The 24038-nt window shown below is 50.7% G+C and overlaps 1 protein-coding gene across 1 annotated transcript in view; it reads right to left on the bottom strand.

Annotated features, from left to right (window-relative positions):
• ZSWIM5 (zinc finger SWIM-type containing 5) overlaps positions 1 to 24038 on the bottom strand; it is a gene marked incomplete at its 5' end in the record, with an annotated part of 149394 nt that overhangs the window by 37405 nt on the left and 87951 nt on the right. The window contains one exon of the mRNA XM_019528315.1: positions 2949 to 3305. Within this exon, the coding sequence (XP_019383860.1) occupies positions 2949 to 3305 (357 nt within the window). The remainder of the gene's footprint in view (positions 1 to 2948; positions 3306 to 24038) is intronic.

The raw sequence follows: 24038 nt of genomic DNA, 5'->3' as shown, positions 1-24038 counted from the left end.
GCTGGATTAGATGTGACCTCCTGAGCTCTGTTCAACCCTCATTTTCTACGATTCGCAGACTGGAGACATGGGGCCAGGCTAGCTGGGACCGGTTGAATGAACAGGAGGAGTGGAGTGGTTCCTCCTTCCACGAGCCCCACTGGGTCCCTCCATGGGGCCCCCTGGGAAGCACTTCTTCAGGTGGATCTGGAACAGGGGTGGGCAAAATGTGGACTGCGGGCTGGATGCAGCTTGCCTGGCCAGTCTATTTGGCCCGCGGGGCCCCTACAAAATTTAGAAAATTTATATTTATTTGCCCCTGGCTGCCTGTCATGAGGCCCTCAATGGCTTGCCAAAACTCAGTAAGTATCCCTCTGCCTGAAATAATTGCTCACCCTTGGTCTGGAATCTCCCTGGATCCTTGAACAGATCCTTTCCTGCATGACCCTGTCCTCCAGATCCTCTGCAGTGGGATCACACTTCTTTGCATCCTGTATTCCCCCTACCCCAGGAGCAGTCAATAGCTGGATCCTAAGACTTTCAAGCCTTGGAACCAGGGAAGGCAACTTGGTGATTGGATAGGGCTGACTGGAACCTGATTTGCCTCCTAAGGGAGTCCTACCCTAGGATGAATGTCCAATAAAAGGCGAGATGGGATCTGATCTGCGATTCCAGTAATTGCACCTATTTTGTGCAACAGCTTTGTGGCTTGTCCCCTGTTTTGTTGAGCTATGAACTGAATAAGAACATCAGTAGGGCCAGGCTGGGCCAGACTGATGGTCCATCTAGCCCAGCATCCTATCCCCGACATTTGCAGAAGTGGATGCTGTAGACAGAGAGCACTGAACCAGGTCTCTCTAATGATCTACCCACTATTCGGTATCCTCCTGACCTCCATTTATTGGGTTAGAGATGCCAGAGGAAACATCTCCAACCATTATGTTCAAAAGCACTGAGCAGGAAAAACAGAGCAGTAGATCAGGCAGGGAGCATGGTGCAAAAAGCAGAGCAGCAGATCAGGCAAGGAGCGTGGGACATTGAGCAGGAAGCAGAGCAGCAAATTGTTTAGAGAGCACAGGCCACTGAGTAGAAAGCAGAACAGCAGATCAAGTGGGGAGCATGGAGCCGAAAGCAGAGCAGCAGATTGGGCATGGAGCACAGGGAAGGGGCACAGGACTCTGAAACAATGGGGTGGTGGGAGGTGTCCACTGGTTCTGCATCTGGATCTATCCCAGGATGCCCATCTCTGACATCGCCTCCAGGGCCAAAAGCTCACCAGGTTCAGCCGTCTCTGGCTGGTCTCTGGAGAAGTGAGCAGAATAGTTTCCGAAGGGCACCCCACAGCTTAGAGGGTGCCCACTGCTTTGGTGGCAGGATTTTTAAAAAGAATGGTTCAAACTACCTTCTGAGACGCTCATTGGAAATAACATCACAAGACTCTCCGCTGATGCCATTTTGGAGGTCACTTGCCGGCTCTACAGCAAGGAGCCCCATTGAGAGGACTGAAGAGCTCCTCTTCTCTCTCCTCTGGAGAAAGCAGCTCTAAGAAGCTGCCCAGATTGGATCCTGAGCTGTCTAATCCCATTTAGTCGGGTCCCTACGCCACTTTTGATCCGCCTTTTGGGTCTACTTAACCCCAGCCTGGGGCTTTTCATTTCTGGAGAACTTAAGACACGCTTCTTAGTCCTGCAACAGCCACATGCCTCTGGACAAACTGGGACCGTCTCCATTGTCCAGCTGGAGGAGTGGGCATTGAGGCCAGCAGGCCTGCCCCGGAGAGCCCTGGCTCGGTGATGTCCGATGGAGCTGCAGACGCTCTGCGCTTCGCCTCCAGGTGATGGACGGCGCCTGTGACGGAGCTCAAAGCGAATGAGACCCCGGCTCCGAGCCCTGACACCTGGCCCAAAATGGCAGTTCCTCTAACTCACCCCCAAGATCACCTTCCCGAGGAGCAGTGGTGCTCAAGCTTTTTGCCTGGCAGGCTGGATGGACAATGCCAGGTCTGTCCATGGGATGGATCCAGTGCTCAGGGTGGGCACGGCCTCATCTGGCCATGTGAAGGGACGGGAGCATGACACGACCCCATCCTAGTCATGCAGAGAGAAGGGGGCATGGCCCATCTCCAACCTGCCACGCATGGTTGGGAATTTGGTCGCGGGCAAGGGTGGCTGTATTATTGGCCACTGCTCCCCCACCACCAAATCCCCTGAGCCACGAGGAGCCCCACAGGCCAGATGCCACAGCTCCCCAGGCTGGATCTGGCTTGAATACCCCTGCCTAGAAGGGCCGCAAAGCACACGACAAACCTCAGGCCAGCACACAAATGCCCACCTCTGCTGTGAGGCTCAGGACCGCTAGTCCCATTTCTCTATTGGCAAGTTACTAGGTAGGAAGGTCCAGCTCCAGCTGTTTGAACAACATCTGGAGCCTGGCACTTCAAACACAGCATCACCTTTGCCCACTCACTGGAGGTGCTGGTCCCCGGGTGTTGCTCTGGGAACGGAGAAGAATGGGCGAGAGCATTTCCCCAGGATCTCGCTCATTCAAGCAAGGCTCCCAAACCCCACAGGACGCCAGAGCGGTGCACGATCCCCAGCTTCCTCCCCGCACTTCAGCCCGCAACGTTCCTCCCCGAGAAGATAACAGGCATTTCCCCTCCTATCCCCCCTGCCACCTCTGAATCCAGGTCCTCATTTATTTTGCCTTTTGCCACACATCAGCTGCCCCTTACCCGTCGGATCCGCTCTTCTGCGAATAAACACGTGAGAAATGACAGAGACCAAAGCAGCTTGCACAATGCCAAATGCCACCGTGATACTTTTACATCCATTTTGTTTCCCCCCTTTTTAATCCTGCCTAGGCAGGACCCAAACGAAGGGTCACGTCCACGACTGTGGAGTTGCCATCGCCAGCCTCCAGCCGAAAGGGCCTCGGCATTTAAAAGCCTCAGCACAAAGGACGCAAGTTACCGTGCACTTGGTTGATCTCGGAGTTGGAGGACAGGATCTCATCCGCCAGCTTCTGGGCGGTGGGCAGCACCTCGGTGTGATGAGCCGTGATTAAATACTGAACGAACTTTTGGAGCTGGTCCCTGTTCATCTGGAAAAGGGTCTCTGAGATGGGAAGACGGAGTTTGACCTGGTCGGGCTTGCGGATCCTGTACAGGGAGAGGGCCACCACATGGGCGCAATAAAAAATGTCCTTGTTCCCGCAACCGCATGTCACCGAGGTGATTTTGCAGCGGTCGAAGCTGATGGCCACTTTGTAGGTCATCTCTGGCTCCGTCGCAGTGGCGGGCTCCGTGACAGTTCCACTCAGGTGGAAACCTGGGGCATGGAAAAAGAGGAGGAGAAAAAGAGATAAGGTTAACCAGCTTGATTTTGCAAATGGACGGCAACGCATGTGAGCTCTGTAACACTGACAGCATTAATACCATGTGGGCACGTGCAGGCTGATGTTGAGAATTACGTGGCCTGAAATCTAAGTGTTTAGTGGGAACTGTCTAAATACTAGATCCTCCTGCCTCGTTCTGGGAGAGCAGCACCACCACCAGCGTGCAGCTCCAGGCCAAGAGACCGGAGGACTGGCTGCATGCATACCCATCTCAGCCCCCCTTCTGCGCCATGTCCTGCACTGGCCAATCTCAGAGAACAAAGAGGAAGAGACTGCTACAGAATGAAGCACGCACTGCTTTTTGCAACCCTCGGCCGCCCAGCGATCCATAACACACGCAGCCGCACACCAGGGGCTGTGTTCACGCTGGAGAGCTACATGCAGAGCTCCGGTCTGACACTCGCTGGGCGACTACACCTAAAAATGATCGGGAGTACACGTGAGCTTTACACACACACACACACACCCCCGGGGTCCTTTACTCAGCCTATTTAACCACAAAAGCTATTGCTGCCAGGTCCCTCTCCCAGCCATCATCTAATTAATCTAAGAGCACAAGGCCCAATCCTGAAGACTCTCACGCTTGATGAATGCCTGCCCCACGTATCATCTTGCCCGCTCAAATGGCCTGCTACTGCAGAGCCTGCCCCAGGTGGGTCCTGCTCACGGGCTGGTTCTTGAACAAGGATATATTTTAAACTCCTGCTGTATCCCCATTCATTTCCCCATGAGCTCCAAAACAGCAGGAACAAATGGCAGAGGTGTTGACTGGATAGTGGAGCCAAACCAGAGTTCGGAGAGTGAGATCTCTTCCAAGAGCTCAATGAAGTCTCCTGCTTCGCCACAAGCTCTTTGCTCCTATGCGGTCCTTCCACAAAATCCGATAACCCTTCAGAGCCAGGGAGCAAACCATCAGGGGACCATCTGCTCTACAGCTCCCACCTTGCTACTTCAGCCCACCAGCAGCTGCATTTAACAAACCCTGCTGCACTGTCGCACCGACATGCACATCTGCAAACTGGAGCATAGCTCCCAGGTCAACTGGGAAAAGTCCTGCCAGGCTTTAAAGCCTGGCAGGTGCACTGCCAGTTCCAAGGAGCCAAGAGCAGAGGAATACATCTTCCTTATTATTTGCAATTGAGGCACCAGAGGCCAATGCGGCACTTAGCAAATGCATCTGACAGCTAGGAATTTCCTTTCTAGTTTAAAAAGACAATGAGGAAGAATTAGTTTGCGTCTACACAAGACTAATCTACTGCACAGTAAAGTGTCACCATCTACACGTGCAGGTGCTTACTGCACAGTAAATTAGTCTACTGCACAGTAAAGCCAAATAGCATTAATTGCACATGTAGATGTACCCAAGAGGAGTCTTAAGAAGAGATCAGTCCCAAACAACTGCAGGGGTGGGGAGATCCCAGGAAGGAGAAAGAAGCTTTACCCAAGAGAGGCAAGAAGTTGCGGAGGAAGGAATGGACGCTTGAAACTGAGCTTTCCAAACACCCACCTTCCAACAACGCTTATTGGAGAGGCTTCAAGCTGGGCCCCCAAGAATCAAGACAACCAAAATCACTAGTCACTTGTAGAAACCCTAGTCCCAAATCCTTACCTGCTTCAGCGGGAAAGTGGGGAGGAAGGTTGTGGGTGGAGGGCAGAACAAATACCTTGTGTTTGCCCAGGGAGTTCTGCTGCTGGTTTTTGGGGGGTGGCTTTTAATTTCTAATGAGACAGCAGCACCGCCAGCAGGTTAATTCACTTGATCACGGTCGTAGAGGTTGGGCTGTGTCACAGCCCAGGGACCTGGCTACCAGCCCCATGTGGCTGCAAGACTGTCCCCTCCCCAAGGAGATGCACACTTGGCCGGTACCACCAGAGCCCAATCAAGACCCCACGTCAATAGGAGTCTCCCCGGAGTCAGCCCTCCGGCTGAAAGGGTTACAGTTAATGAGAGGAGAGAAAAGGGAGGGGAGAGAGGAAGAAAAAAAAAGAATGATGAAAATACGTTAACTGCATCAAACCCTTGTGCATTTGCCAGCGCTCACAAAGGCTTCCCGAGACAAATTCTACCAGAGGTTTTTAATAAATGGCATCAAACCTAGCTATTCGCTGCCAGTCTCTTTCAAGCAGCGCCAAAAACCACATTCAAATCTGATTAAGTGTCAAGGTCTGCTTTCACTTTAGAAGGAGGGAGGGAAAGGGGGAAATGCAGACCTGCTCGACAGATCTTTGCGGGCTCAGCCATTTGGATCTGCTCAAGCTCCGTCCCCGCAGGCTTGATAAAACATCTAATTCGGTAATATTTAACTTCAAAAACAAGGAGAAAGCCAGGCGGGCCCCGGCTCCCTCCTCTTCTCACTGCAGTGCTGGCGGGCAGCTTACGCCTCTGCCTCACCCGGGTGGGGATCTGGATGAGAAGTGTTACAGTTACTAGATCTCAGCCCCACGTGGATCCCTCCTAGAAGAGCTGCCCCACAGAAACGTGACGGGTCCATGCCAGAGCATCTCCGTTTTATCATGGTCTTGAGAGGCAGCTGGCAGTGAGGCCAAGAGCCATCCGGTTTCCTTTTTTAAAAGGATTTGAAGCAAAGTCATAAAAACTCTTCGGGACAAGTGACGGGCTCTCAAGGCTGCCCTAAAATGCCTTTCCGGGGCTGCGACCCCTTGCTCCGGGGCATAAATCCAGAGGCATGCCACACGCTCCTTGCTTTGGGCAGATGCTGGATCCAGGCCGGGAGCAGGAAACTGGAAGGTGAGATTTTTTTTTAAGGACAACTTTACTGAAATGCACGTAGTTCATCGTTGATTCTCGGATTAGGAACTACATGCATTTCAATAGAGTCATCCTTAAAAAAACAAAGCTTTTTAAAGTGACAGGTGCACAAAACACATCTGAATGCAGCAGCATTTTTTTTTTAAATCTACGCTGCTATAATTGTAAGATTGGCAAAATATTTCTATTTTAATACTTGAAAATTAATTTTGCGCCCAGCCAGGCTTTAAATAAAGTTTTGGTTTAAAAATCATCATTTCTAACACTTATAAACTCATCAAAATGTGTATGAAGATGCAGATAACCCTAAGCTTTAACAACATTAGCAAGTGCTGTAATAGTATTAATATACAGCTCCTTCATACTCTGCATAGATTTACTTCTATGAGCCCACACAACAGCCATAGGGGTGAGCTGAATGGGCCGGGTCTTTGCTCCTCCTGGAGCAGGCCCATGCCCAAGCAGGCTGCCAGGTACAAGGACCGGTAGCTTTGCCAGGTGCGAGGCTGAGCTCGGGCATCACCAGGCAGGAGAAGCCCAGTCCCTGCTTCGACCCGGGCCTACCTCCCTGGAAGCCTTCTCTGCCCTGGGAGATGCAACCTCTCCCAACTGGGCCCCGCTCACGGTTTGGCCACCAGCTGATGCAAAGCCCCTATTCAGGTAGCGCTGAGCTAGTCAACCAGGCTTCCCAGCTCATTAACATCTCCCTGATTTAGAGAAGACCGAGGGGGTTTGAACAGCAGTCTCCAACTCCCTGCAGGGGGGCTGCAAAGAGGATGGAGCTGGGCTGTTCTCAGCGGTGGCAGATGACAGGACAAGGAGCAATGGGCTCAAGTTGCAGCAAAGGAAATTTGGGTTGGATATTAGGAAAAACTTCCTCACTAGGAGGGTGGTGAAGCACTGGAACAGGCTCCCTGGAGAGTGGTGGAGTCTCCATCTCTGGACCCAGCTAGACCAAGCCCTGGCTGGGATGATGTAGTTGGGGCCAGTCCTGCTTTGAGCAGGGGGTTGGGCTGGATGTGACCTCCTGAGGTCCCTGCCCACCCCCATTTTATGACCTGCCAACCCTACTTCTCTATGATACTACGATTCATTTCCTAACGACTCATGCCTTGGCTCTCAAGTACAACGTTTCTACCAATATAACAGCATAACACCCACTCGTAGGGAAAACACCCCGTTAACATCAGAGCAAACACACCCTGTTACCCCCCAGCTCCATGCCAAAAATTCTTCCTGATCAAAGCAAGAAGGAAAACGTGAGCCCCTGCCTTCCACCGCGTGGTTAAGGATGACTGCTGGGCACATGTGGCGGTGGCGCACGGTACAACCCCCTCGCCTTGCTGAACATGCAGGGGATAGATTACGTGGAGGGGGGAAAGCAGAGACGCAACAAAAAAAATTTGTTTTATTTCTTCTTTTGTTGCTTCAATCCAGATGAAGTAACACAGAAAAGACCTAATAATCTGCACTATCCCCACGTGCTCCCCCACTCCTGCAGCTCAATTTTAGAAGTTCCTACAGTTGGATGCTTATCTGGGACTCTATCTTCTCTTCCTAGCATGCATTCAATATAAACTAACTTGCTGTTTGATTTGCTGCCAGCAAACTGACAGTGCCAGGATTGGAAAAATCACAAAAAAAGCAGCAAATCTCTTAGTTGTAATTAAGGTCTTGTTCCATCCAAGCTTCCCTGGGCCTAAGAAACAGCTCCAGCTTCTCTCACAACCTACCCCCATTACAATGGTCAGACAAGGGCTTGAAATATGAGGGCTATTTCCCAGCTGATAAAATGCAAAGTGCAAGGTCCAAATGCACAGACTCGCTCTACCACATCTCCACGAGGTTGCAGACTGGATAATGATGTGTGAAGTGAGAACCCGGCAGGGCCAAAACCCATCTGGCAATGCTCCTTTCTCCAGGAGCTATTCACACGCGTGATAAGTTGGGAACAGAGCAGGACTCCTGATGTTCCTTGAACTAGGGCACAAGCCTGAAGACAGCCGCCTGGGCAGCAAAGCTCACCTGTCCCCAGCAGGCAACAAGGCGGGTGGCTTTGTTCAACAGGCCCAAGCAGTGCAGATCTGAATGCATGCAAGAGCATGCACTGAGTGCCCACCATGCACACCAACAGGGCCTGGCACACGGGAGGATGTCTCCCGGCATATTAACAACCTCCTACAGCAGAAGGACATAGGCTCCCGTGGTCCCCCAGCTTTCCCCCGTGGCAGTCTCAGGTGTGATGTCCTGTGTCAGGGCTGATGATGGATTTGTCCGGGATGGTTTGGACAGGGCTGATCCTGCCTTAGGCAGGGGGTTGACCTCTGGAAGTCCCCTCCAGCCCACTTCTCTAAGATTTCATGATTTCTGTATCACAATCATGACACCAGCCACAGCACAAGGCCGAGTCGTTCGCTCTCTTTTTCCAAAGAGAAGCCTTGTTGCCTAGTTAAAGGGGCAGCTTTGGCCTCCTATGAAAATGGAGACCTGTCCACTTCTTGCTGGTCGGCAGATCCTGAGAAGCAGCCACAAAGACGAATGGGGAAGGAGCTTGTTGTCCAATGCATAGGAGAGGTGGCAGGAGAATGGCCCCCTTGTTAGCGAATGGCATGACTCTCACGAGGGTCACGTGGGAAACTGAAAAGAGGGGCAAAATATTACAGACAACACAAGACAGAATCGTCCATCGATACATCCCAATCTCAAGTTCTTGACGTTTCGGCTTTCGTTTTATGCTGATGCTAATCTTGGTATTTAATTTCTGATAAGTGTGGAGCCCAGCCTCTCCCTCCAATAAAGATCAGTTTGGCTTGGGGATGTCACAAGTCAAGTCAAGTCAATCCTGAGGTTGCTGTGACCACTGGGGCACTCTAGATGTTGTATCAACCCTCCTCCACTCTGCCCTGTGCTTGGCTAGCTGTGTACACTCTGCCACTTGAAGTCCCATCCAGTCCTTGATATTGGTTCCCAGCTCTTCTTGGGTCCATCTTTTTCTCTTTTCCTCCCCTGCGCCCTGCATGATGGTGTTGGCAAGGGTGATGGCTCTTGTGATGTGTCCAAACCACTGCAGCTTCCTTCGTCGTGCAACCTCCAACAACGGTTTGTAGGTCCCGACATCCTGACTGAGTCAATCCATCAGTCAAGCCCACCAAGGATGCTCAAAAATGCCTTGAGCCCAGGGCTTTGCAAAGGCCGCTGGAGGCATTCTCCTCTGCAGAGCTTAGGAACCGGCCAGCCTCTGAGCCATAGCAAATCTCCTCTGCAAAACGTGACTGGACTCGGGCATATTTTTGAAGAGTCACAGATTCACAGACAATGAGGGTTGGAAGGGACCTCAGGAGTCACATCCAGTCCAACCCCCTGCTCCAAGCAGGACCAGCCCCAACTGCATCATCCCAGCCAAGGCTTTGTATAGTCAGGTCTTAAAAACCACCAAGGAGACTCCATCACCTCTCTAGGGAACCCATTACAGTGCTTCACCACCTTCCCACTGAGATTTTTTTCTAATAATTAACCTCAACCTCCCTTGCTGCAGACTGAGCCCATTGCTTTTTGTCCTGTCGTCTGCCCCCACTGAGGACAGCCCAGCTCCATCATTTTTGCAGCCCCCCGGCAGGGAGTTGGAGGCTACTATTCAATCCCCCTCAGTGTTCTCTAAATCAGGATGTCACTGAGCCGTGAAGTCCAACTACCACGTAGCCACACACAGCCAAGTCCAAAACGAAGACAAGACAACCAAAGTGTCAATGCATGTGCATAACAGACATGCATTTTGTTGATCTATTCAGCCAAATGAGTCTTCACGTACTGCTGGAGTCCTAAACCAGAGCACAGCAAACCCAGGTGCCCGTAACCCAACTCATTCCAGGCTACGAACCACAACACCAACTGACATGAGCTAGCGCCAACCCACCGTAATCCAGAGGTCTCAAAAATGAAGCTGGACGTACCCTAGTTCAGTAGGTGCAAAGCCCCAAATGCCAAATCTGGCAGGGCCTTTACAATCACATCCCTAATTGTGGAATCCGCACTTGAGCTGTATAAAATCATAAAACATAAAAAAACTTCACATTTGCACCTTTATTGAACGTAAAGGCCTACACATCTAACTGATTCTTTTTTCAGGCTGGAGTTGTATCAAGCTATGGAGGTAAATAAGTGCACCAAAAAATTCAGAAGCTTTTAGCTTCAGCAAATGTCAAAAAAAGTGCAAAATTTCCAAGCAGAACATAGGGTAACTATGTTTTTAGGCTAAAAGATTCAACTGATTTTGCTCAGACTTTCCAGAATGAATTTGCCTATAGGCTGAGAGAAGGCATGGAAAATTTCAGGCCAAGAAACAGCAAAACCCAGGTTCATCCCGTCACACCTGTGTGCCCCAGCTAGGTTGCAAAAACTCAAGGAGGCTCTTACTGACTAACCTCAACCGACTTAGATACGCAGCTCCCCTCATTAGGCTCAAAACATGCTCAAAAAATGCCAGCTCTTAGCCTTTGCTCGTTTTGTTGACTGCAGAAGAAGAATAGAGGGATTCTTCTGTTGCAAAGAATGCAGGACCCACAACAGGTCAGCACGGTTTTCTATTTGAAATCGCTGGGTTGAACTTGTAAATTGAGAGTAGGCATTTGCACACCTAACAGCGCTGAGAAAAGAGTACCCCATGGGACCCCTAAGAGGATCTCCCAGCACCCCAGGGTGCCATAGCACGGTTGAAAATCATTGGACCAGGCACCAAACTGATGCACTGGAGACCGGATTGGCTTCCCAGCGCTCCCTCTTCTCAGACCTACCCAAATCACCGTGGTGGCTCCTGCCACCCACAAAGCCACAGCACAATCCCTCGCCCATCAGCCCTGATCAAAGCTCAACCGTTTCTGGAATTTGACAACGGGCCGGCGTGCGCCAGCCGCCAGCCCCGAGAAACGAGCCGCACCAGGATTCAGATTCACAACACGTGTGCAGCGGAGGGCCGCGTCCCCCCACGGCTTTGTTTGCTTCCCATCTCAGGAAACAATAGCGTGCGGATGGAGAGATGCTGACCCTGGCACCTGCCCACGGCACTTCAGCCTCGGCTGGACCTGCCGGGAAGCACGGACAGAAGTGGAGAAGGCCGTGACTTTCTCGGGGCGAGACTAACCTCATCCGTCTCGCTGCCCCAGGTGCCATCCACTTGAAACGACAGGATGAGAGAAGGAGACCGATACCGATGCCTGTACGTTAAAACATCAAGTGATTTCCTAGTGCCAAGGCTCGTATTCTGGGAAAGAGGTTTGCAAGATCAATACTGGCCATGTGAGGGGAAGCCAATGCATAATGCTTCCAGAAAGTCCCTGTCATTTCTCTTCCCCCACTCCCCAGCCACGAGAGGCTGGTCAGTAATGCAGCCTCACCCTCCCTCTCCCCACGGCCCTTCCAAAATCCTGCTTCGTGCATTCAGCCCCCAGCTCCCACGAACCAGTGTCTCATCCAAAAAACCTCAGGTCAAGCCTGTGTTTGCAACGTGACCCAGCTGCAAAGTCAACCAGAAAGCAGGACGGTGACAGTGATGAGCCGCATCCTGTGGCTTTACCTGGAGGAGCCCGAAAGTGAACTGAACCCGGTCCTTTTCCACCAAGCATCGGAGGGCTAGGAACACCTTTACACCCTGCCTCCCCATGGCAAAGAGTGGTCAGAGTTAAGGCCGGCGATGGAGCAAGCTCAGCTCTCTGCCAGGTGACTTGCCTGCAAATAAGCAGATGTTTTCCAGCCTGCAAGACCGTCAAGGAAGCTCAGCTTCCAGACAGGCAAGGACTTGGAAAACACATAGGAAAGATTCTGGGGATATTTATAGGAGGTGGCAGATGTACGCGAGGTAGGTTGCAAACTCTCAGTACAAATCATAGGAACTGGGTTAATGTGACCTCAAATATTTTTAAAATTTCCAAGCCGTAACGGAAAGGCATTTCCAACTCAACCCCATCCAAGCTCCTCAGCAATTATCATGAATGCAAACCGACTGCAGCCGCAGCTCATAGTGGAAAAACCATTTGTTTTTCCACTGTGTGAAACCTATAATGAGCACTGAATAATTATTGCAGCACTGGGTGTTATTTATAACCCCTTCCCCGTCACATTTCCCAACCAGCTCTCCAACCGTTAACCTAAACTGGTCAATACCTGTGACGTGCTCACATGCTTTGCAGAAAAAAAGGTGCCTCTGCTCTGGGAAGCTGGGTTAGAAGCTTCCCAGCTCCAGTTCAATTGCTCCAGCCAGCTGAAGCTGACAATTGCTGTGTCCCTGACCTTGCAGTTGGAAAGAAGATGGGCTCATGAACTCATTTGCACATGACAATGCTCCAGCAAAGTGAATCATCTGCCTCCGATAGTAATGGAGAGTACTTCTCAGTACAGCTCTCCCAGGCTCCATTCAAATAGCGCAGAGCTGGCCTTTTGTGCTTTTAAGTGCAAGGAATACTCTGCTCAAGATGTGTGCAATTAAACCCACTTTTCTTGCTGCTCTTTTTATTCACCAGGACTCACAGAGGCGCCCTAGGCAGGTGTTGCCACACACAGATAAAACGTGCCTTTTCAGCAAAGGGGAAAAAAAAAAAAAAAGGAAGGGAGGGGAGGGGGGAAAAAAGCTGAATCAATTGTAATTTCTCTCTTGCAAAACACAATATTGGTGGCTAGAGAGATGCAATTAAAGGAGCCAGCCCCTACAAACGCATGCCTTTTCCCCCTCTGAAAGCAATTCCTTTTCACGACGCACGCAGGCTGTATATGCAAAGGGGCAGTGATCTGGCCGGCCCTCATGGCGAGGTCCGCTAGCTGGCAGGGGACGTGGGCTGGAAAAATGCTGACACAGCGCAACGCGGCAGCACGTTATCGACTTTCCCTGTTTTCTCCCGTTCCCTCGTTACCGCCCGGCAAAACAAACCACAGGATTCGCGAGGCAAACAAAGACCTTGAGAGAACGCCTCTGGGAGCTGGGGCGTCTTCCGCCACAGCCAGGAGGAACAAGGGGCCGACACTAAACAAGACCGTCCCTGTTCAGTGTCAAAGCTGCCAGGACCCCCTCCCTGCCCAGCCCAGGCCCCACGCCCTGGGGGGAAGCAGCAGCTGGAGGAGGAATGGAGGGACCAGCACCTGGGTGAGAGCCCGGGGAGGGCCACACATCAGCCACCAGTTGGGCAGCCCTGCTGCTCGAACACAACCCAATGGAGACTTCCATGGGTAGCCTGTACCACGCGTGAGCTTTACACATGCATCGGCAGATGGGCCAAGCAAAGGAGGAGCACAAATGCTTGCACACCCTACCAAAAATGCTGCCATCCTGAGGGTGGCAGAGGGGAAAAACGTCACGCTGCCAAGAGGCAGGTAGGCTCGTGCGTGCTGGGGGTCGCCGTCGGCTTCTCCCAGCAGCTGAGTAAACTGGAGGGACGCCCTCCTCGCCATCTGCTCCTCTCCCAGAACCCCTCCTGCGAAGCAGGAGTCAATCCACTGGTTTCTATTCCCGTTAACCTCTATAATCAGTCACAAGGGCCCTTCTTTGCTTTGCTCTTTATCTGCGCCAGCTAATGCGTGAAGTGGCCTTCGCCTCCCATCTGTTCCGGCATCAGTAGAGTTAAAGAACAATGCAGCTTTCCCGTCCCCGGCATTCACTTACACAGATGCCCTTGTATTAACTCAATTTTCCAGTGTTTCCCACTATTATCCGGACAAGGCTTTGGGTGGTTGTTTATTTAGAAGCCCGAAACGGAGATCTTCCCTTCTTCTATGGGCTTTGGGAACCGTCCCAGGCTCCATTTCAGTGATGCTTTCTCAGACAATTCAAAATTATTCCCACATCCTTCCCAACCCCCCCCGCTCTTTGTTGTCTATAAGACCTGGGATGCCTCTCCTTCCTCTGAAATGAAAAACCCTCTCGTCCCACCCAGCCCATCCATCAGTTGTCCTGCAGACAAATGGATTTTTAAATCTGCCCAGACGTGCGAATCAGATGCATCTCCTGCTATGAAGGTATGGATTTGGAGGGATATCTGCCAGGATGGGGGAGGAATAGAAATCAAATTAAAAAAAAAAAAAAAAAAGAAAAAATCTCAACTAAATCCTGACTGCACAATGGATCTGCTAATTTCAAGCCGGGTGAGCTGAACGAGGATGCTAGCAAATTGAGCTTGGAGCATGTGCATTGTGGTGGTAACACAATGTAGGGAATGTGGGGAGAGGAAAAATACAGCAGGTTTTGCTGTGATGTAGAGCCGGCTTCACCTACGAAGGGAAAAAAAGGGTGCAATACAATCAGGTCTGAGTTCTGTGGGGCTGAACTACATTTCTCACTTTGGAGGAGCACAAAGATGAAGACCAGCGACACACAACACCCCGAGACAATGAAAACAAAAGCAAAAACAAAAAAATCCCTGCTCCGCGTAATAACTTCCCACAGAGAACAGGTGAGCGGAGCTATCTGCATTCAAGGAAGTCAAGAGGAGCGCTTTGGTATTTGCCTCTGCCTTCTCTTGCCTCCCATTAATGGTGCGTCTGAAGGGCCAACGTCTAGTGAAACCACTTGACACTCGAACCTGCAAGCCTGGAAGAAGATCTCCATGCAAAGAAACTGAAGCAATGGAAAAGAACTGGAATAAAAACCAATCATTGGGGATTGGACTAGATGACCTCCTGAGGTCCCTTCCAACCCTAATTTTCTATAAGAGCTCAAGCAGCCAGGTTCTGGTGCTCTGTGTTGACCAAGGCTGCCAAATATACTTCAACCTCCATATTTCCACCTTACCCCAATGCAAGATGCCCAGGCGCATGAATACCAGTCTTCTAGTGGTACAAACTGGCCTGGCTCGACCCGTTTCACTGGAGCTGCTTGGTTGAGAATCTGCGTTCTCAGGCTTGTAATCAGGAATTGCTCATTAGCACCCCAGGGATGCACACCTACTGGAGAATCACACATCTTCAGGACGTTTGAAACTGAACGGCACGATTCTCTGCGTGCCCTGATATAACGATCCGCATGTCTGCCAGGGTACACGTCGCTCCCACCAAAAACAACCATGGTAAGCACAGCCCGTGGCAGACCCCCTTTCCAAAAACTACCGCTGCGCTCCCGCTAGCAGTAACGAGGCTCCTTTGTTCTGCACCGTCCGAGGCAGCAGGAATCCCAAACCCAGATCCAATTAGCCCCGCGCTCGCAATTTTATTAAGAAACAATCGAATCAAAACCCGCCACCCGGGCTGCTGCCATCATGGCATCACACCTGCACTATGCAAATGCGGCTAAGTAGCGAACATTCAATTTTGCTCAATGAAAACTCAGCGCTCTGCCGATCTGCTCATCAGGGGGAAAACCCCCGGTGCCAGCAACTCTGTCTGAATAAAAATCAAGTTATGTCCGCATAATCCTGTTAAATCAGTCATCGTCTCCTTGTAGCCATTGTCCCCGGCTCCCGGTTTACGCTCTGGTCCCTGTGTCCCCTCTGGTAGGGAAAGGAGTTCCTTTGCAATGTGTAATGTCCTTTTCTCTCCCTTCATTCATCCTCATTGTTGACCTGCTTTTCAGAGACCCGGCAAGCACAGTCAGGAGGCAACTTCTGGGGGCCTTTTGTTCTCTTCTTGGCCTCAGGCAGGGGCAAAGCCCTGTATTTTGCCTCTTACTAGCACAGCTCCTTGGTGACAGCTTAGAAGCATGGCTGAAAAGGAAGGGGAGGGGAATGGGTCCAGATCTGCATATGGTGATGTGTAAATGGAAAACAATTTAGAAATAAAAACACTGCGAAATGTTGTCTTGAAACATTGCAGCTCGCCTGGGTCCGCTGAGATGGACGGGAAAAAAATCACACCGACTTCACGTTACCATCCAAGACGAGTTGGGAACGTCCAGCTCCATCAAGCTGCATGCCACGACCAGGAGCTGGGAGCCTGGCACTGCAATGACAGAAGACTGCGTCCGCCTGCCCCCGCCAGCCGTTCTCAACCTTTTCAACTGGAGGCACCCCTTGCTGGACTCAAGGCCCCCTCGGAAAATGCTGACTCTGTTTTCTCTTGGTTTTTGGACAATGGGAAAATACTAGAGCAGTTTTTCCTGTTGCAAAGACCTCCAAACACAACAGGGCACAAGGGTTTTAAGACTCTGGATTCCTATTTGAAATAAGTTTCAATGAAATATCTCTCTCCCCCTCACCTGCATGGCCCAGGGATGCAGAACCAGTAAATGGTGAGTGTTCAGCATCTACTATCAATGCAAAGGGATGCAATACAGCCACGATCAGTCCCGAGGTACCAGACCTTAAAATAGCAGCCTGACAATTTGTGGAAAAGCCATTCGTTAACATTTTCCTGGCCTTTAAAAAAAAGTTTATCCTGTCAGACAAGAGGGAATCAGGCAGTCCAGAGCTGCAGGGAAAGAGGGCCAACATTTCTCCAAGGCAGCCCATGCTTTCTTTTTAGAACATGGCTTTTCTGAAAAAGTGATGAAACCCTGACTTCCAAAACCATGCATCGATACTTCTAAGTAAACTTTATTTGCCGAGATATTTCAATGAGCATGTCTTGATGGCCATTTCCGTAACACTTTTGGTAAAACATTTGGCTAAAATATTTCAAGGAAAAAAAAAGAAGAAACAAACAAATCAACAAAAAACCCTCAGAAAATGGACTTGAGTTTGGACCCTGTGAAATGGAAACAATATTGGTAGTTTAAGGTTTCCATATTTCTCCCCAGCCGGCTCCATTTACAGATAAGGAACACCATTTTGTTTTAAAAAAGGCAAAATGGATTTTAATTTTTTTATCGTGTCCACACGACACTCAGAATAGGCATTAGCCTCTCAGCCTATATTTCAGACAGCCTAAGGATTCACTCATGCTCATAATACTTTTGGATCACCCAACTTCCATCTACCCAGTACTTCATTTGTATTGACAGAACTCTGCTTGTCTTTGCCGTTGGTCTGACTTCTGCCTCTCTCCAACTCATCCAAAGCAGGCACAGGAGAGAGGTTTTATGCTTGTCAGATAATTAAATTCTGCAGACAATGAACTGACAGTCCGTACAAGGAAAGGAAAAGCGTGACGGTATCCAGAGAGCTTTTCAGTCTCTACCCCGGTTGTGTGTCCAGGGGAGCCTTTGTGCAACACAGACTATGGGAGGAAAGCACGCAGAACCCAGACAGGACCGGCAGCCATCTCCATGGGAGAAAGATGAGTCAACAGTGGAGACATAAGCAGGCCTGGTCCTGAGCGAGGACCATTTGAAAGACAGACTCATAGTTTTGGAAGAGACCTCAGGGCCACCTAGTCCGGCCCCAACAGATATGACTTTTCCACTCCAAATGACACCATTTAGAAGCCCTGTCCTTCTAGCAGCAGCCAAACACTCCTGGCCACGTCGCAGTACTCCAGCCCTCCTTCCTTCTTGACTCAAGATAAAGGGTAGGAATGCAAGCAGTCAACTCAAGGAAATGTAACCTCTATTTTCTATAGCCCCATTTATCTCCATGTATGGTTCCACCTCCTTGGGACCTTGACTCCCAACTCCCACGGTTGGGAGTCAAGGTCTCGGACTAGACAGACTTCAATCACATCCTGCGCCAGAGCTCCCCCCAGAACTGTAAACCCCGGAGATATCCATGATCTACCCCTTTCATTCAGGGAGACTTTTTTACTGTGTTCATTTATATAATTAACCCATAAGGACTCTTCCTGCAAAAGAATTTCACCTAGTAGACCCAAGACAAACATTTTTATAAGGGTAGAATGAACACTGAAAAAGAGTTGCGTTTAGTTTAATTAGGGAGACCCCAAAACACAGTAAAGTTGCCCCCAGGTTTTCCTTTTTTTTTTTCCTTTTCCTGCAACCATAACGTTTAATAAAAATATTTAACCTGAAATTTCTGTAGTTCATTAGGGCTTGTCTGCCTGGGAAGCTGACAATAAATCCCTCCGCTGGCTTTTTATTCCAATAAATAAATAAATAAATAAATGAGTGCATTAATTAGTCCAGAACTGAGCATCCATCTGTATGAGAAGCCCTTTGGGAATAACTGTTGGAGAACAGCTTACTCCGCGACAGCTCTTTGGGTCTGTTTTCCCATGTAGACAAGCCCTTTATTGGAAATGAAAGGAAATGGGCCGGCAAGTCCTTTCCCTAGGACGGGTTGCTCCTAGGGAAAGGATACGCAGGTGAAAGGAGGGAGAGCTGCATGGCGATTCTTGCTGGAAGGGGTTCGGATCCCATAAGGATGAGATGGGTGGGAACAGATGGTCTCTTCCCAGCCCCGTCAATGGTTTTCTGTGCCAACCTGGGTGAATCTCTTCACCTCTTGGCCTCAGTTTACCTTGTATAAGCCGTGGTGATCAGACATCCCAGGGCTATTTTGCTTTGCACTGGTCAAGCATCGTGAGGGCATGGGAGGACTTTTCTGTGCTCAGACAGGGCTGAGTCCTGGCACCACAGGGTTGAGCAGACTCACCGACTTCGTCCTCACTCAGGAGTTGGCTGGCGAGGCCCCTCCGGGCTCGTCCCTAGTGACACATCAGAGATGAAGGGCTCAAGAGCATGTTCAGGGGTCTAGCCTGTAGCTGTCCCTTTGGGGTGCTTCCAAGGTTTGCAACATGCCTAAAGGGGCAGGGGGTTGGGGCGTGCGTGGGCTCCTCCATATCACCTCTTGCTGCTACCATGATGCCAATAAGGCCAGAGAGGTGTAAAGGAGACTGCTGCTATTACGCCACGATGGAGCAGGGAACCGCACGGTGTCCGGACACGTGGCAGCAACACCAACAAAAGGACGGTGCAAGTTGGGTCCGGGAGGTGGAGGAAAGGTGCTGGCCATTTAGCAACCAAGATGGCAGTTCCAACGTGGATCTGTATCACGAACACGATCAGATCCCACCGGTTGGACTGATAAAGAAATAGTTCCCCGGCTCTTCTCTGGAAGAATCTTTTCCAAGAAGAAAGCTGCTTTCATGATCTCTTGTAGCATCAAGGGGAAAAAACGCCCATCACCACCCAGCCCCATCATGACGCAGAGGCCAGAAAGACCCACAACACTCATCCTAGCCAACCTGCTTGCAAGCCAGAGGAGAGCCCACTCCAACAGTACTGTACAAACATCTCAAAGATTATACCGGGGTGCTCAACTTCTGGCCCGCAGGCAGATCCAGCCCACGCCACTCATCTAGCCCATGGGGCCAAAAGGTTGAACACCCCTGGATCAGACAGTTGCAAGCAAGACAGGGGCAACTGGAGACCCTAATGGCTCTTCCCTTGCTAGAGACCCACTGGCAAAGTCCAGGTGATGTCCAGTTAGCAGCAGATCCCCTAATTCTGCCTCTATGCCCAGTAATCACCAGTGTCACCTACTGGGGTATATTTTTTGTCTTTCTTTCTCTTTTAAGCTTTCCATCACGTTGTGTTAGCATGACCTTTCTGGCTGGTCAGGCATGGCCTGAAAGGGGAAGGAGGATCCCTGAGGACTACCCAGGGTTGAAAGGAAGGTGGTGGAAATAAAGACCCTTGAAGCAAGAAGCCACATTATTTTAGAGAAAAACCTGATGGCAGCAGTGTGCTGTTGGGGCTGGTCCCGACTGCCACGCACCAGCTCTATTGTACATACAGCCTTTGGAATAATAAAAGGTTACAAGCTGATAACCGGTGAAATCTCATCTGTCTCTTCTTCAGGTTGGAGGCCGTTTACCAGCTGCCTCTGTAAAAAAACAATTCTTAACCTCTGATTCAAAACTTAACTGATTTTGGCTGGGGGGGGAAGAAAAAAAGAAAGATATTGTTATTCAATACACAGACTATGCTGCAGTCGGCTCCATTTGCTTCTGGTGCAGTGCAAACATCTCGAACAACAGCACAGAATGACAAGATCTATCCTTGGGACGGCTTTTGCAACAGTGCAAGGAAAGCAAAGAAAAGCTGGTGAGCAGCGAAGGAGAGATCCGTTTGTCCTCCCTGGGATTTGTAAAAATAAATACCAGAGAGTGGGGGAAAAGAGGGGAAAGGAAGGGGTTATGCAGCTAAAACAGAAGCCATAAGACTCAAGGGAGAAGAGAAAATTGTGCAGCTAGGCTGTTATTAAGGGTGGGGGGAACCCCTTAGTATGGCATGAAATCCTCTTGGCACCAGGAGCAGATTCTTAGACTTCCAAAACCACAGATGTCTTTCAGTAATGAAGTCTCTCTCTCTCTCTCTTTTAAATGAAAAGTAAAGGGGAGGAGAGGGAAAAAAAAATACAACCCTGCAAAACACAGCCAAATACCTGCTTTTTGACTGAAATATCACTTGGAAACCCCACAAATTTCTTGTCTCCCTGTGCCACTTCAAAGCCCGTCCAGGCTCTAATCCACTGCTGTTTTGCTCCTTTGTTTAATCAGTCAACCTAGCCCTGGCTCCACTGTACACACGAGATATTTCTCAGGGCATTTATTTGGACGCGAGATCTGAGCAACCAAACTCGATGAACTCTGGATAACAAGAGAGAGAAGGCAAAGAGCAGGAACGGGATGTGCCTTTGCCCAGAGAGCAGGAAAATGTGAACGCTGCCGAGGGGAGATGCTGCCGTTTAGTGGCTTTCCCCCAAGAACAGACGTGGGTTAATCCGCGCTAGAGCATCTCCATGTGAAATGGCAGGTCCCAGTTGGAGGGATGCTATTTCAAGTGAAAAGGAAGTCTTCCAGGATAGGTAGAAATATTCAGTACGGCCAGTTGCAGATCCCAACTGATACTGGGGTCAAACATCTTCTCAAGCAGCGGATGGCCAGGCCACCCTTCTCCCAACATCACTCAGGCACTTCAGAGCAGCCACGTCAACGTGCTGGACCTGCCACATGGTACCAAAGTGATGGCATCTCAGACATACCCAGAATAGGTAGACGTTTGCCAAGCATCCTTCTTTCCTCTCTGCCGTGCATCATAAACGAACCACCTCCGTTTATCCATGCTCCTGCTCAAACATTGCACGGAAATAAAGACCTCCAAGCCAATTTGCCCTGACGAACTAAGAGTTTTGCTTCTAAAATATAACTCGAGCCAACTTGGGCCTGCGGCAGGAGCCTTGTTTCAATGACCTTCACCAGCGAGTCTCCTCTTGCCATTGCGGGGCCCATTTTGCGCATGTCAGCACAAAACACAATCAAAGCTGGGAGGAGCAAGTCTGGTTTCCTGTTCCAAAAATAAAACGTCCAGACAACGCCGGGCGCTGGGGGAGGGAGAGGAAGAGCCGAAAACTGCTTTCTAACCCAAGTCTGGAGCCCAGGGAGAGCCCGAGGGAACAATGCATCGATTCAGATTGCAGCGTGACCCCACCACCTGCCTGTGGACCCTTGTTTCGTCTGCAGCCAGGTTTTGACTCCGATGCGAATCCGGAGCACCTGTGCGATGATCCGGCTGACGTAACGGAGCAAATTGGCCCACTGCATGCAAGATCCACGGCTTATCGCAAGCCAGCCAGACTCCCGAGCGATACAGGGAACGCAGCCACGCATCTAAAACAGTGCACCCCGTCAGCCCGACAAAGGAAGCAGCATCTAGATGAGCCTTAAGATGCTGCAAGGGCTTTTGAAATAAGTCGCCCTTTTCTTTTCCCTCCTCCCCGCTGGTCCATTTTAGGCTGCAAACACCCAAGCAACAGAGACCAGTGGCGTGCCTCTGGAGTAACCCTAGCTGTGAGCTGCAGCTGGAGTTTCAAGATAAATTGGAAGCAGAGCCCCATGATGGGAAGAACATTTGCAGCCGCGAAGCAGAGGATGTTGTTGAGAAGTGAAAAAGCAAGGGCACGAAGGGCCCGGCAGGCTGCAGGGAAGCAGCCTGAAGACAGGATCTTCTCCAGGAACAGCAAAAGACCCCGCAGGGTCACTGAGGGTCAGTCCCGGCGGGAAGCTGACTCAGTGCTGACGATGCACGGAGAAGGAATTCAGCCGGCACCGAGACATGCCCTAATGAGGCTGGAACAAGCCTTCCTTCCCTGCGCTCATGCTTCCACCAGCTCAACACCCGTTCAGGGGTGCAGGCTAGCAGCAGCTGTCAGCAGCGTTGATTCAGCATCCCCGACCTTGCGAGGCAACTCGAAAGCAGCAGCACTTTCCTAACGCAAGCTTTGATGGGGAAGCTCCCCACCACCGTGGAGTCACTGCCACCCTCTCTACACCAAAAGGCAGAGGGAAATCAGTGGCACAGACCTGCACTGGGGATCCTGCCACCCCCACATAACATGGGGATGGAAAAGCAAAGCGTGGCAGAAGCAGCCAGGTTGGGGGCCCTTTAGATGCAAGGCCCATGGGACCCCAAATGAATATGGTGAGGGGAGGAGAGGGTCCGTCTCCCTATACAAGTCGCTAAGTCGATGCTATACAAAGGGTTCATTCGACACTACGCCCTGCCCCTGGTAGCGATAAGAGGCGACTTCTGCTGGACTCTTAGCCAGAAAACTGCTCTCCTCCAGGGAGGGGTGGAGATCGCTCTCCCTGCTGCGAGCAATAGTCCTTCTCCCCGTAGCTCCCTTCAAAACTCATAGTGCCTCGCCCAGCCCGAGACCGCTGACCTTCAGATGACTGCCCTTGGTCACAGCCCTGCCAAAACGATCAAGCCAAGGCCAAAAGGCCCGGTGACGACCCAAGACGATGGCCGGAGATGGAACGAAAAAGCGGAGATGTTGAACCCGGTGGAGCCCACCCCTCCTGCTGATGTAAAACTTAGTGCCAAGCGAACCGAAGAGCAAAGGGAGGGAGGAAAAAACCCTCTATTGCCACAGCCCTCGGAGAGAACAAGCTGCATCTGGAAGAGCAAACCCTCCCCCTCCCCACAGACTGCATTCTTGGTCTCAACCCTGGATATTTTCACGGTTTCAGGAAACTCGGAGGTCAGTTGTTCCAGGAAGTGCCTCGTTCCAATGGAAACCCAATAGGATACGGTGCATAATTACAGCCCAAATTACCCTCATCGAGGCAGTGGAAGCAAAGGCTGGGAAAGTCGCCCTGGCTGAGAACACACCTGAAAACTGATCCCTCCGAGTCGATTCATTCTTGCCCCAAATGGTGCCACTAACGAGGTTTCCTGCTGTTGCCTAGCAACCAGACCCGTTTGCTGCACTGATGTGCATTAGGCATTAAATACCCCCACTCTTTGTTTTTGCAGATGAGGAACAGCCAGGAGATAAGGGGGAAGCTAGTTCCTCCTCCCGCTCTATTGTTTGCGCGTCTGCTTGCGTGTCTAGCGTGCACCTGTTGGGAGAGTGGGGAAAAAATTCAGCGTGCAACATGCACAACACGCATGGGAAGGAAGCACACCTTCGCTCTTCAGCCCACGCTTTGGTGCAGGTGTCTGCCCTCTCACCCCTGCGCCTCCAGGGCTTCCCCTTGCAAGCCGGGTGGATCGGGACCCTCGACTCAAAGCCTTGCTCGGACCCGGGCTGTTTGAAGAGGGGGTGAGGGAAGAGGGGTGGGAAAAGCTCTTTGCAAGCTCAACCGATTCACCGGGGTCTCTGTTTGCATTGTGCAGTCACCTGCTGGAAGACAGTGGGGAAAGCCGAGCAGGAAAAACCCTGTTATCGATGCTCCTCCGCCCCGTCTTCTCTTCTTCACACTAAATAGCCCTAATTTTCCCAGCTTTTCCTCGTCAGTCTTGCACGCTGGTTTGGTGCACTGCTTTAAAACTATACCAGGATCTGGCGTGGACAGACATGCAGTTAGTCTGGGGTATCTGCCCCCTTCAATGCTGGTCGTCTGATAGCAATAGGCTGTTGGCCATGAGCAGGTGGCTAGTCCAAGACAGGTTTTCGCCCATTTTTACAGGTTTTGGTGCAATTCTCTTAATGGCCTAGTTCCCAGAGGCTTGTGTAGTGAGGAAAATCTCAGCAACTATTGAAAAAATAAGGGCTTTTTTTTTTTTTTTTTGGGGGGGGGGGGG

Source organism: Gavialis gangeticus, unplaced genomic scaffold (assembly GCF_001723915.1).
Source record: "Gavialis gangeticus isolate Ggan-Ray unplaced genomic scaffold, GavGan_comp1, whole genome shotgun sequence".
Lineage (NCBI taxonomy): Eukaryota > Metazoa > Chordata > Crocodylia > Gavialidae > Gavialis > Gavialis gangeticus.
Note: the sequence above shows the minus strand (reverse complement) of the source record. Positions and strands in the feature narration are given on the sequence as shown.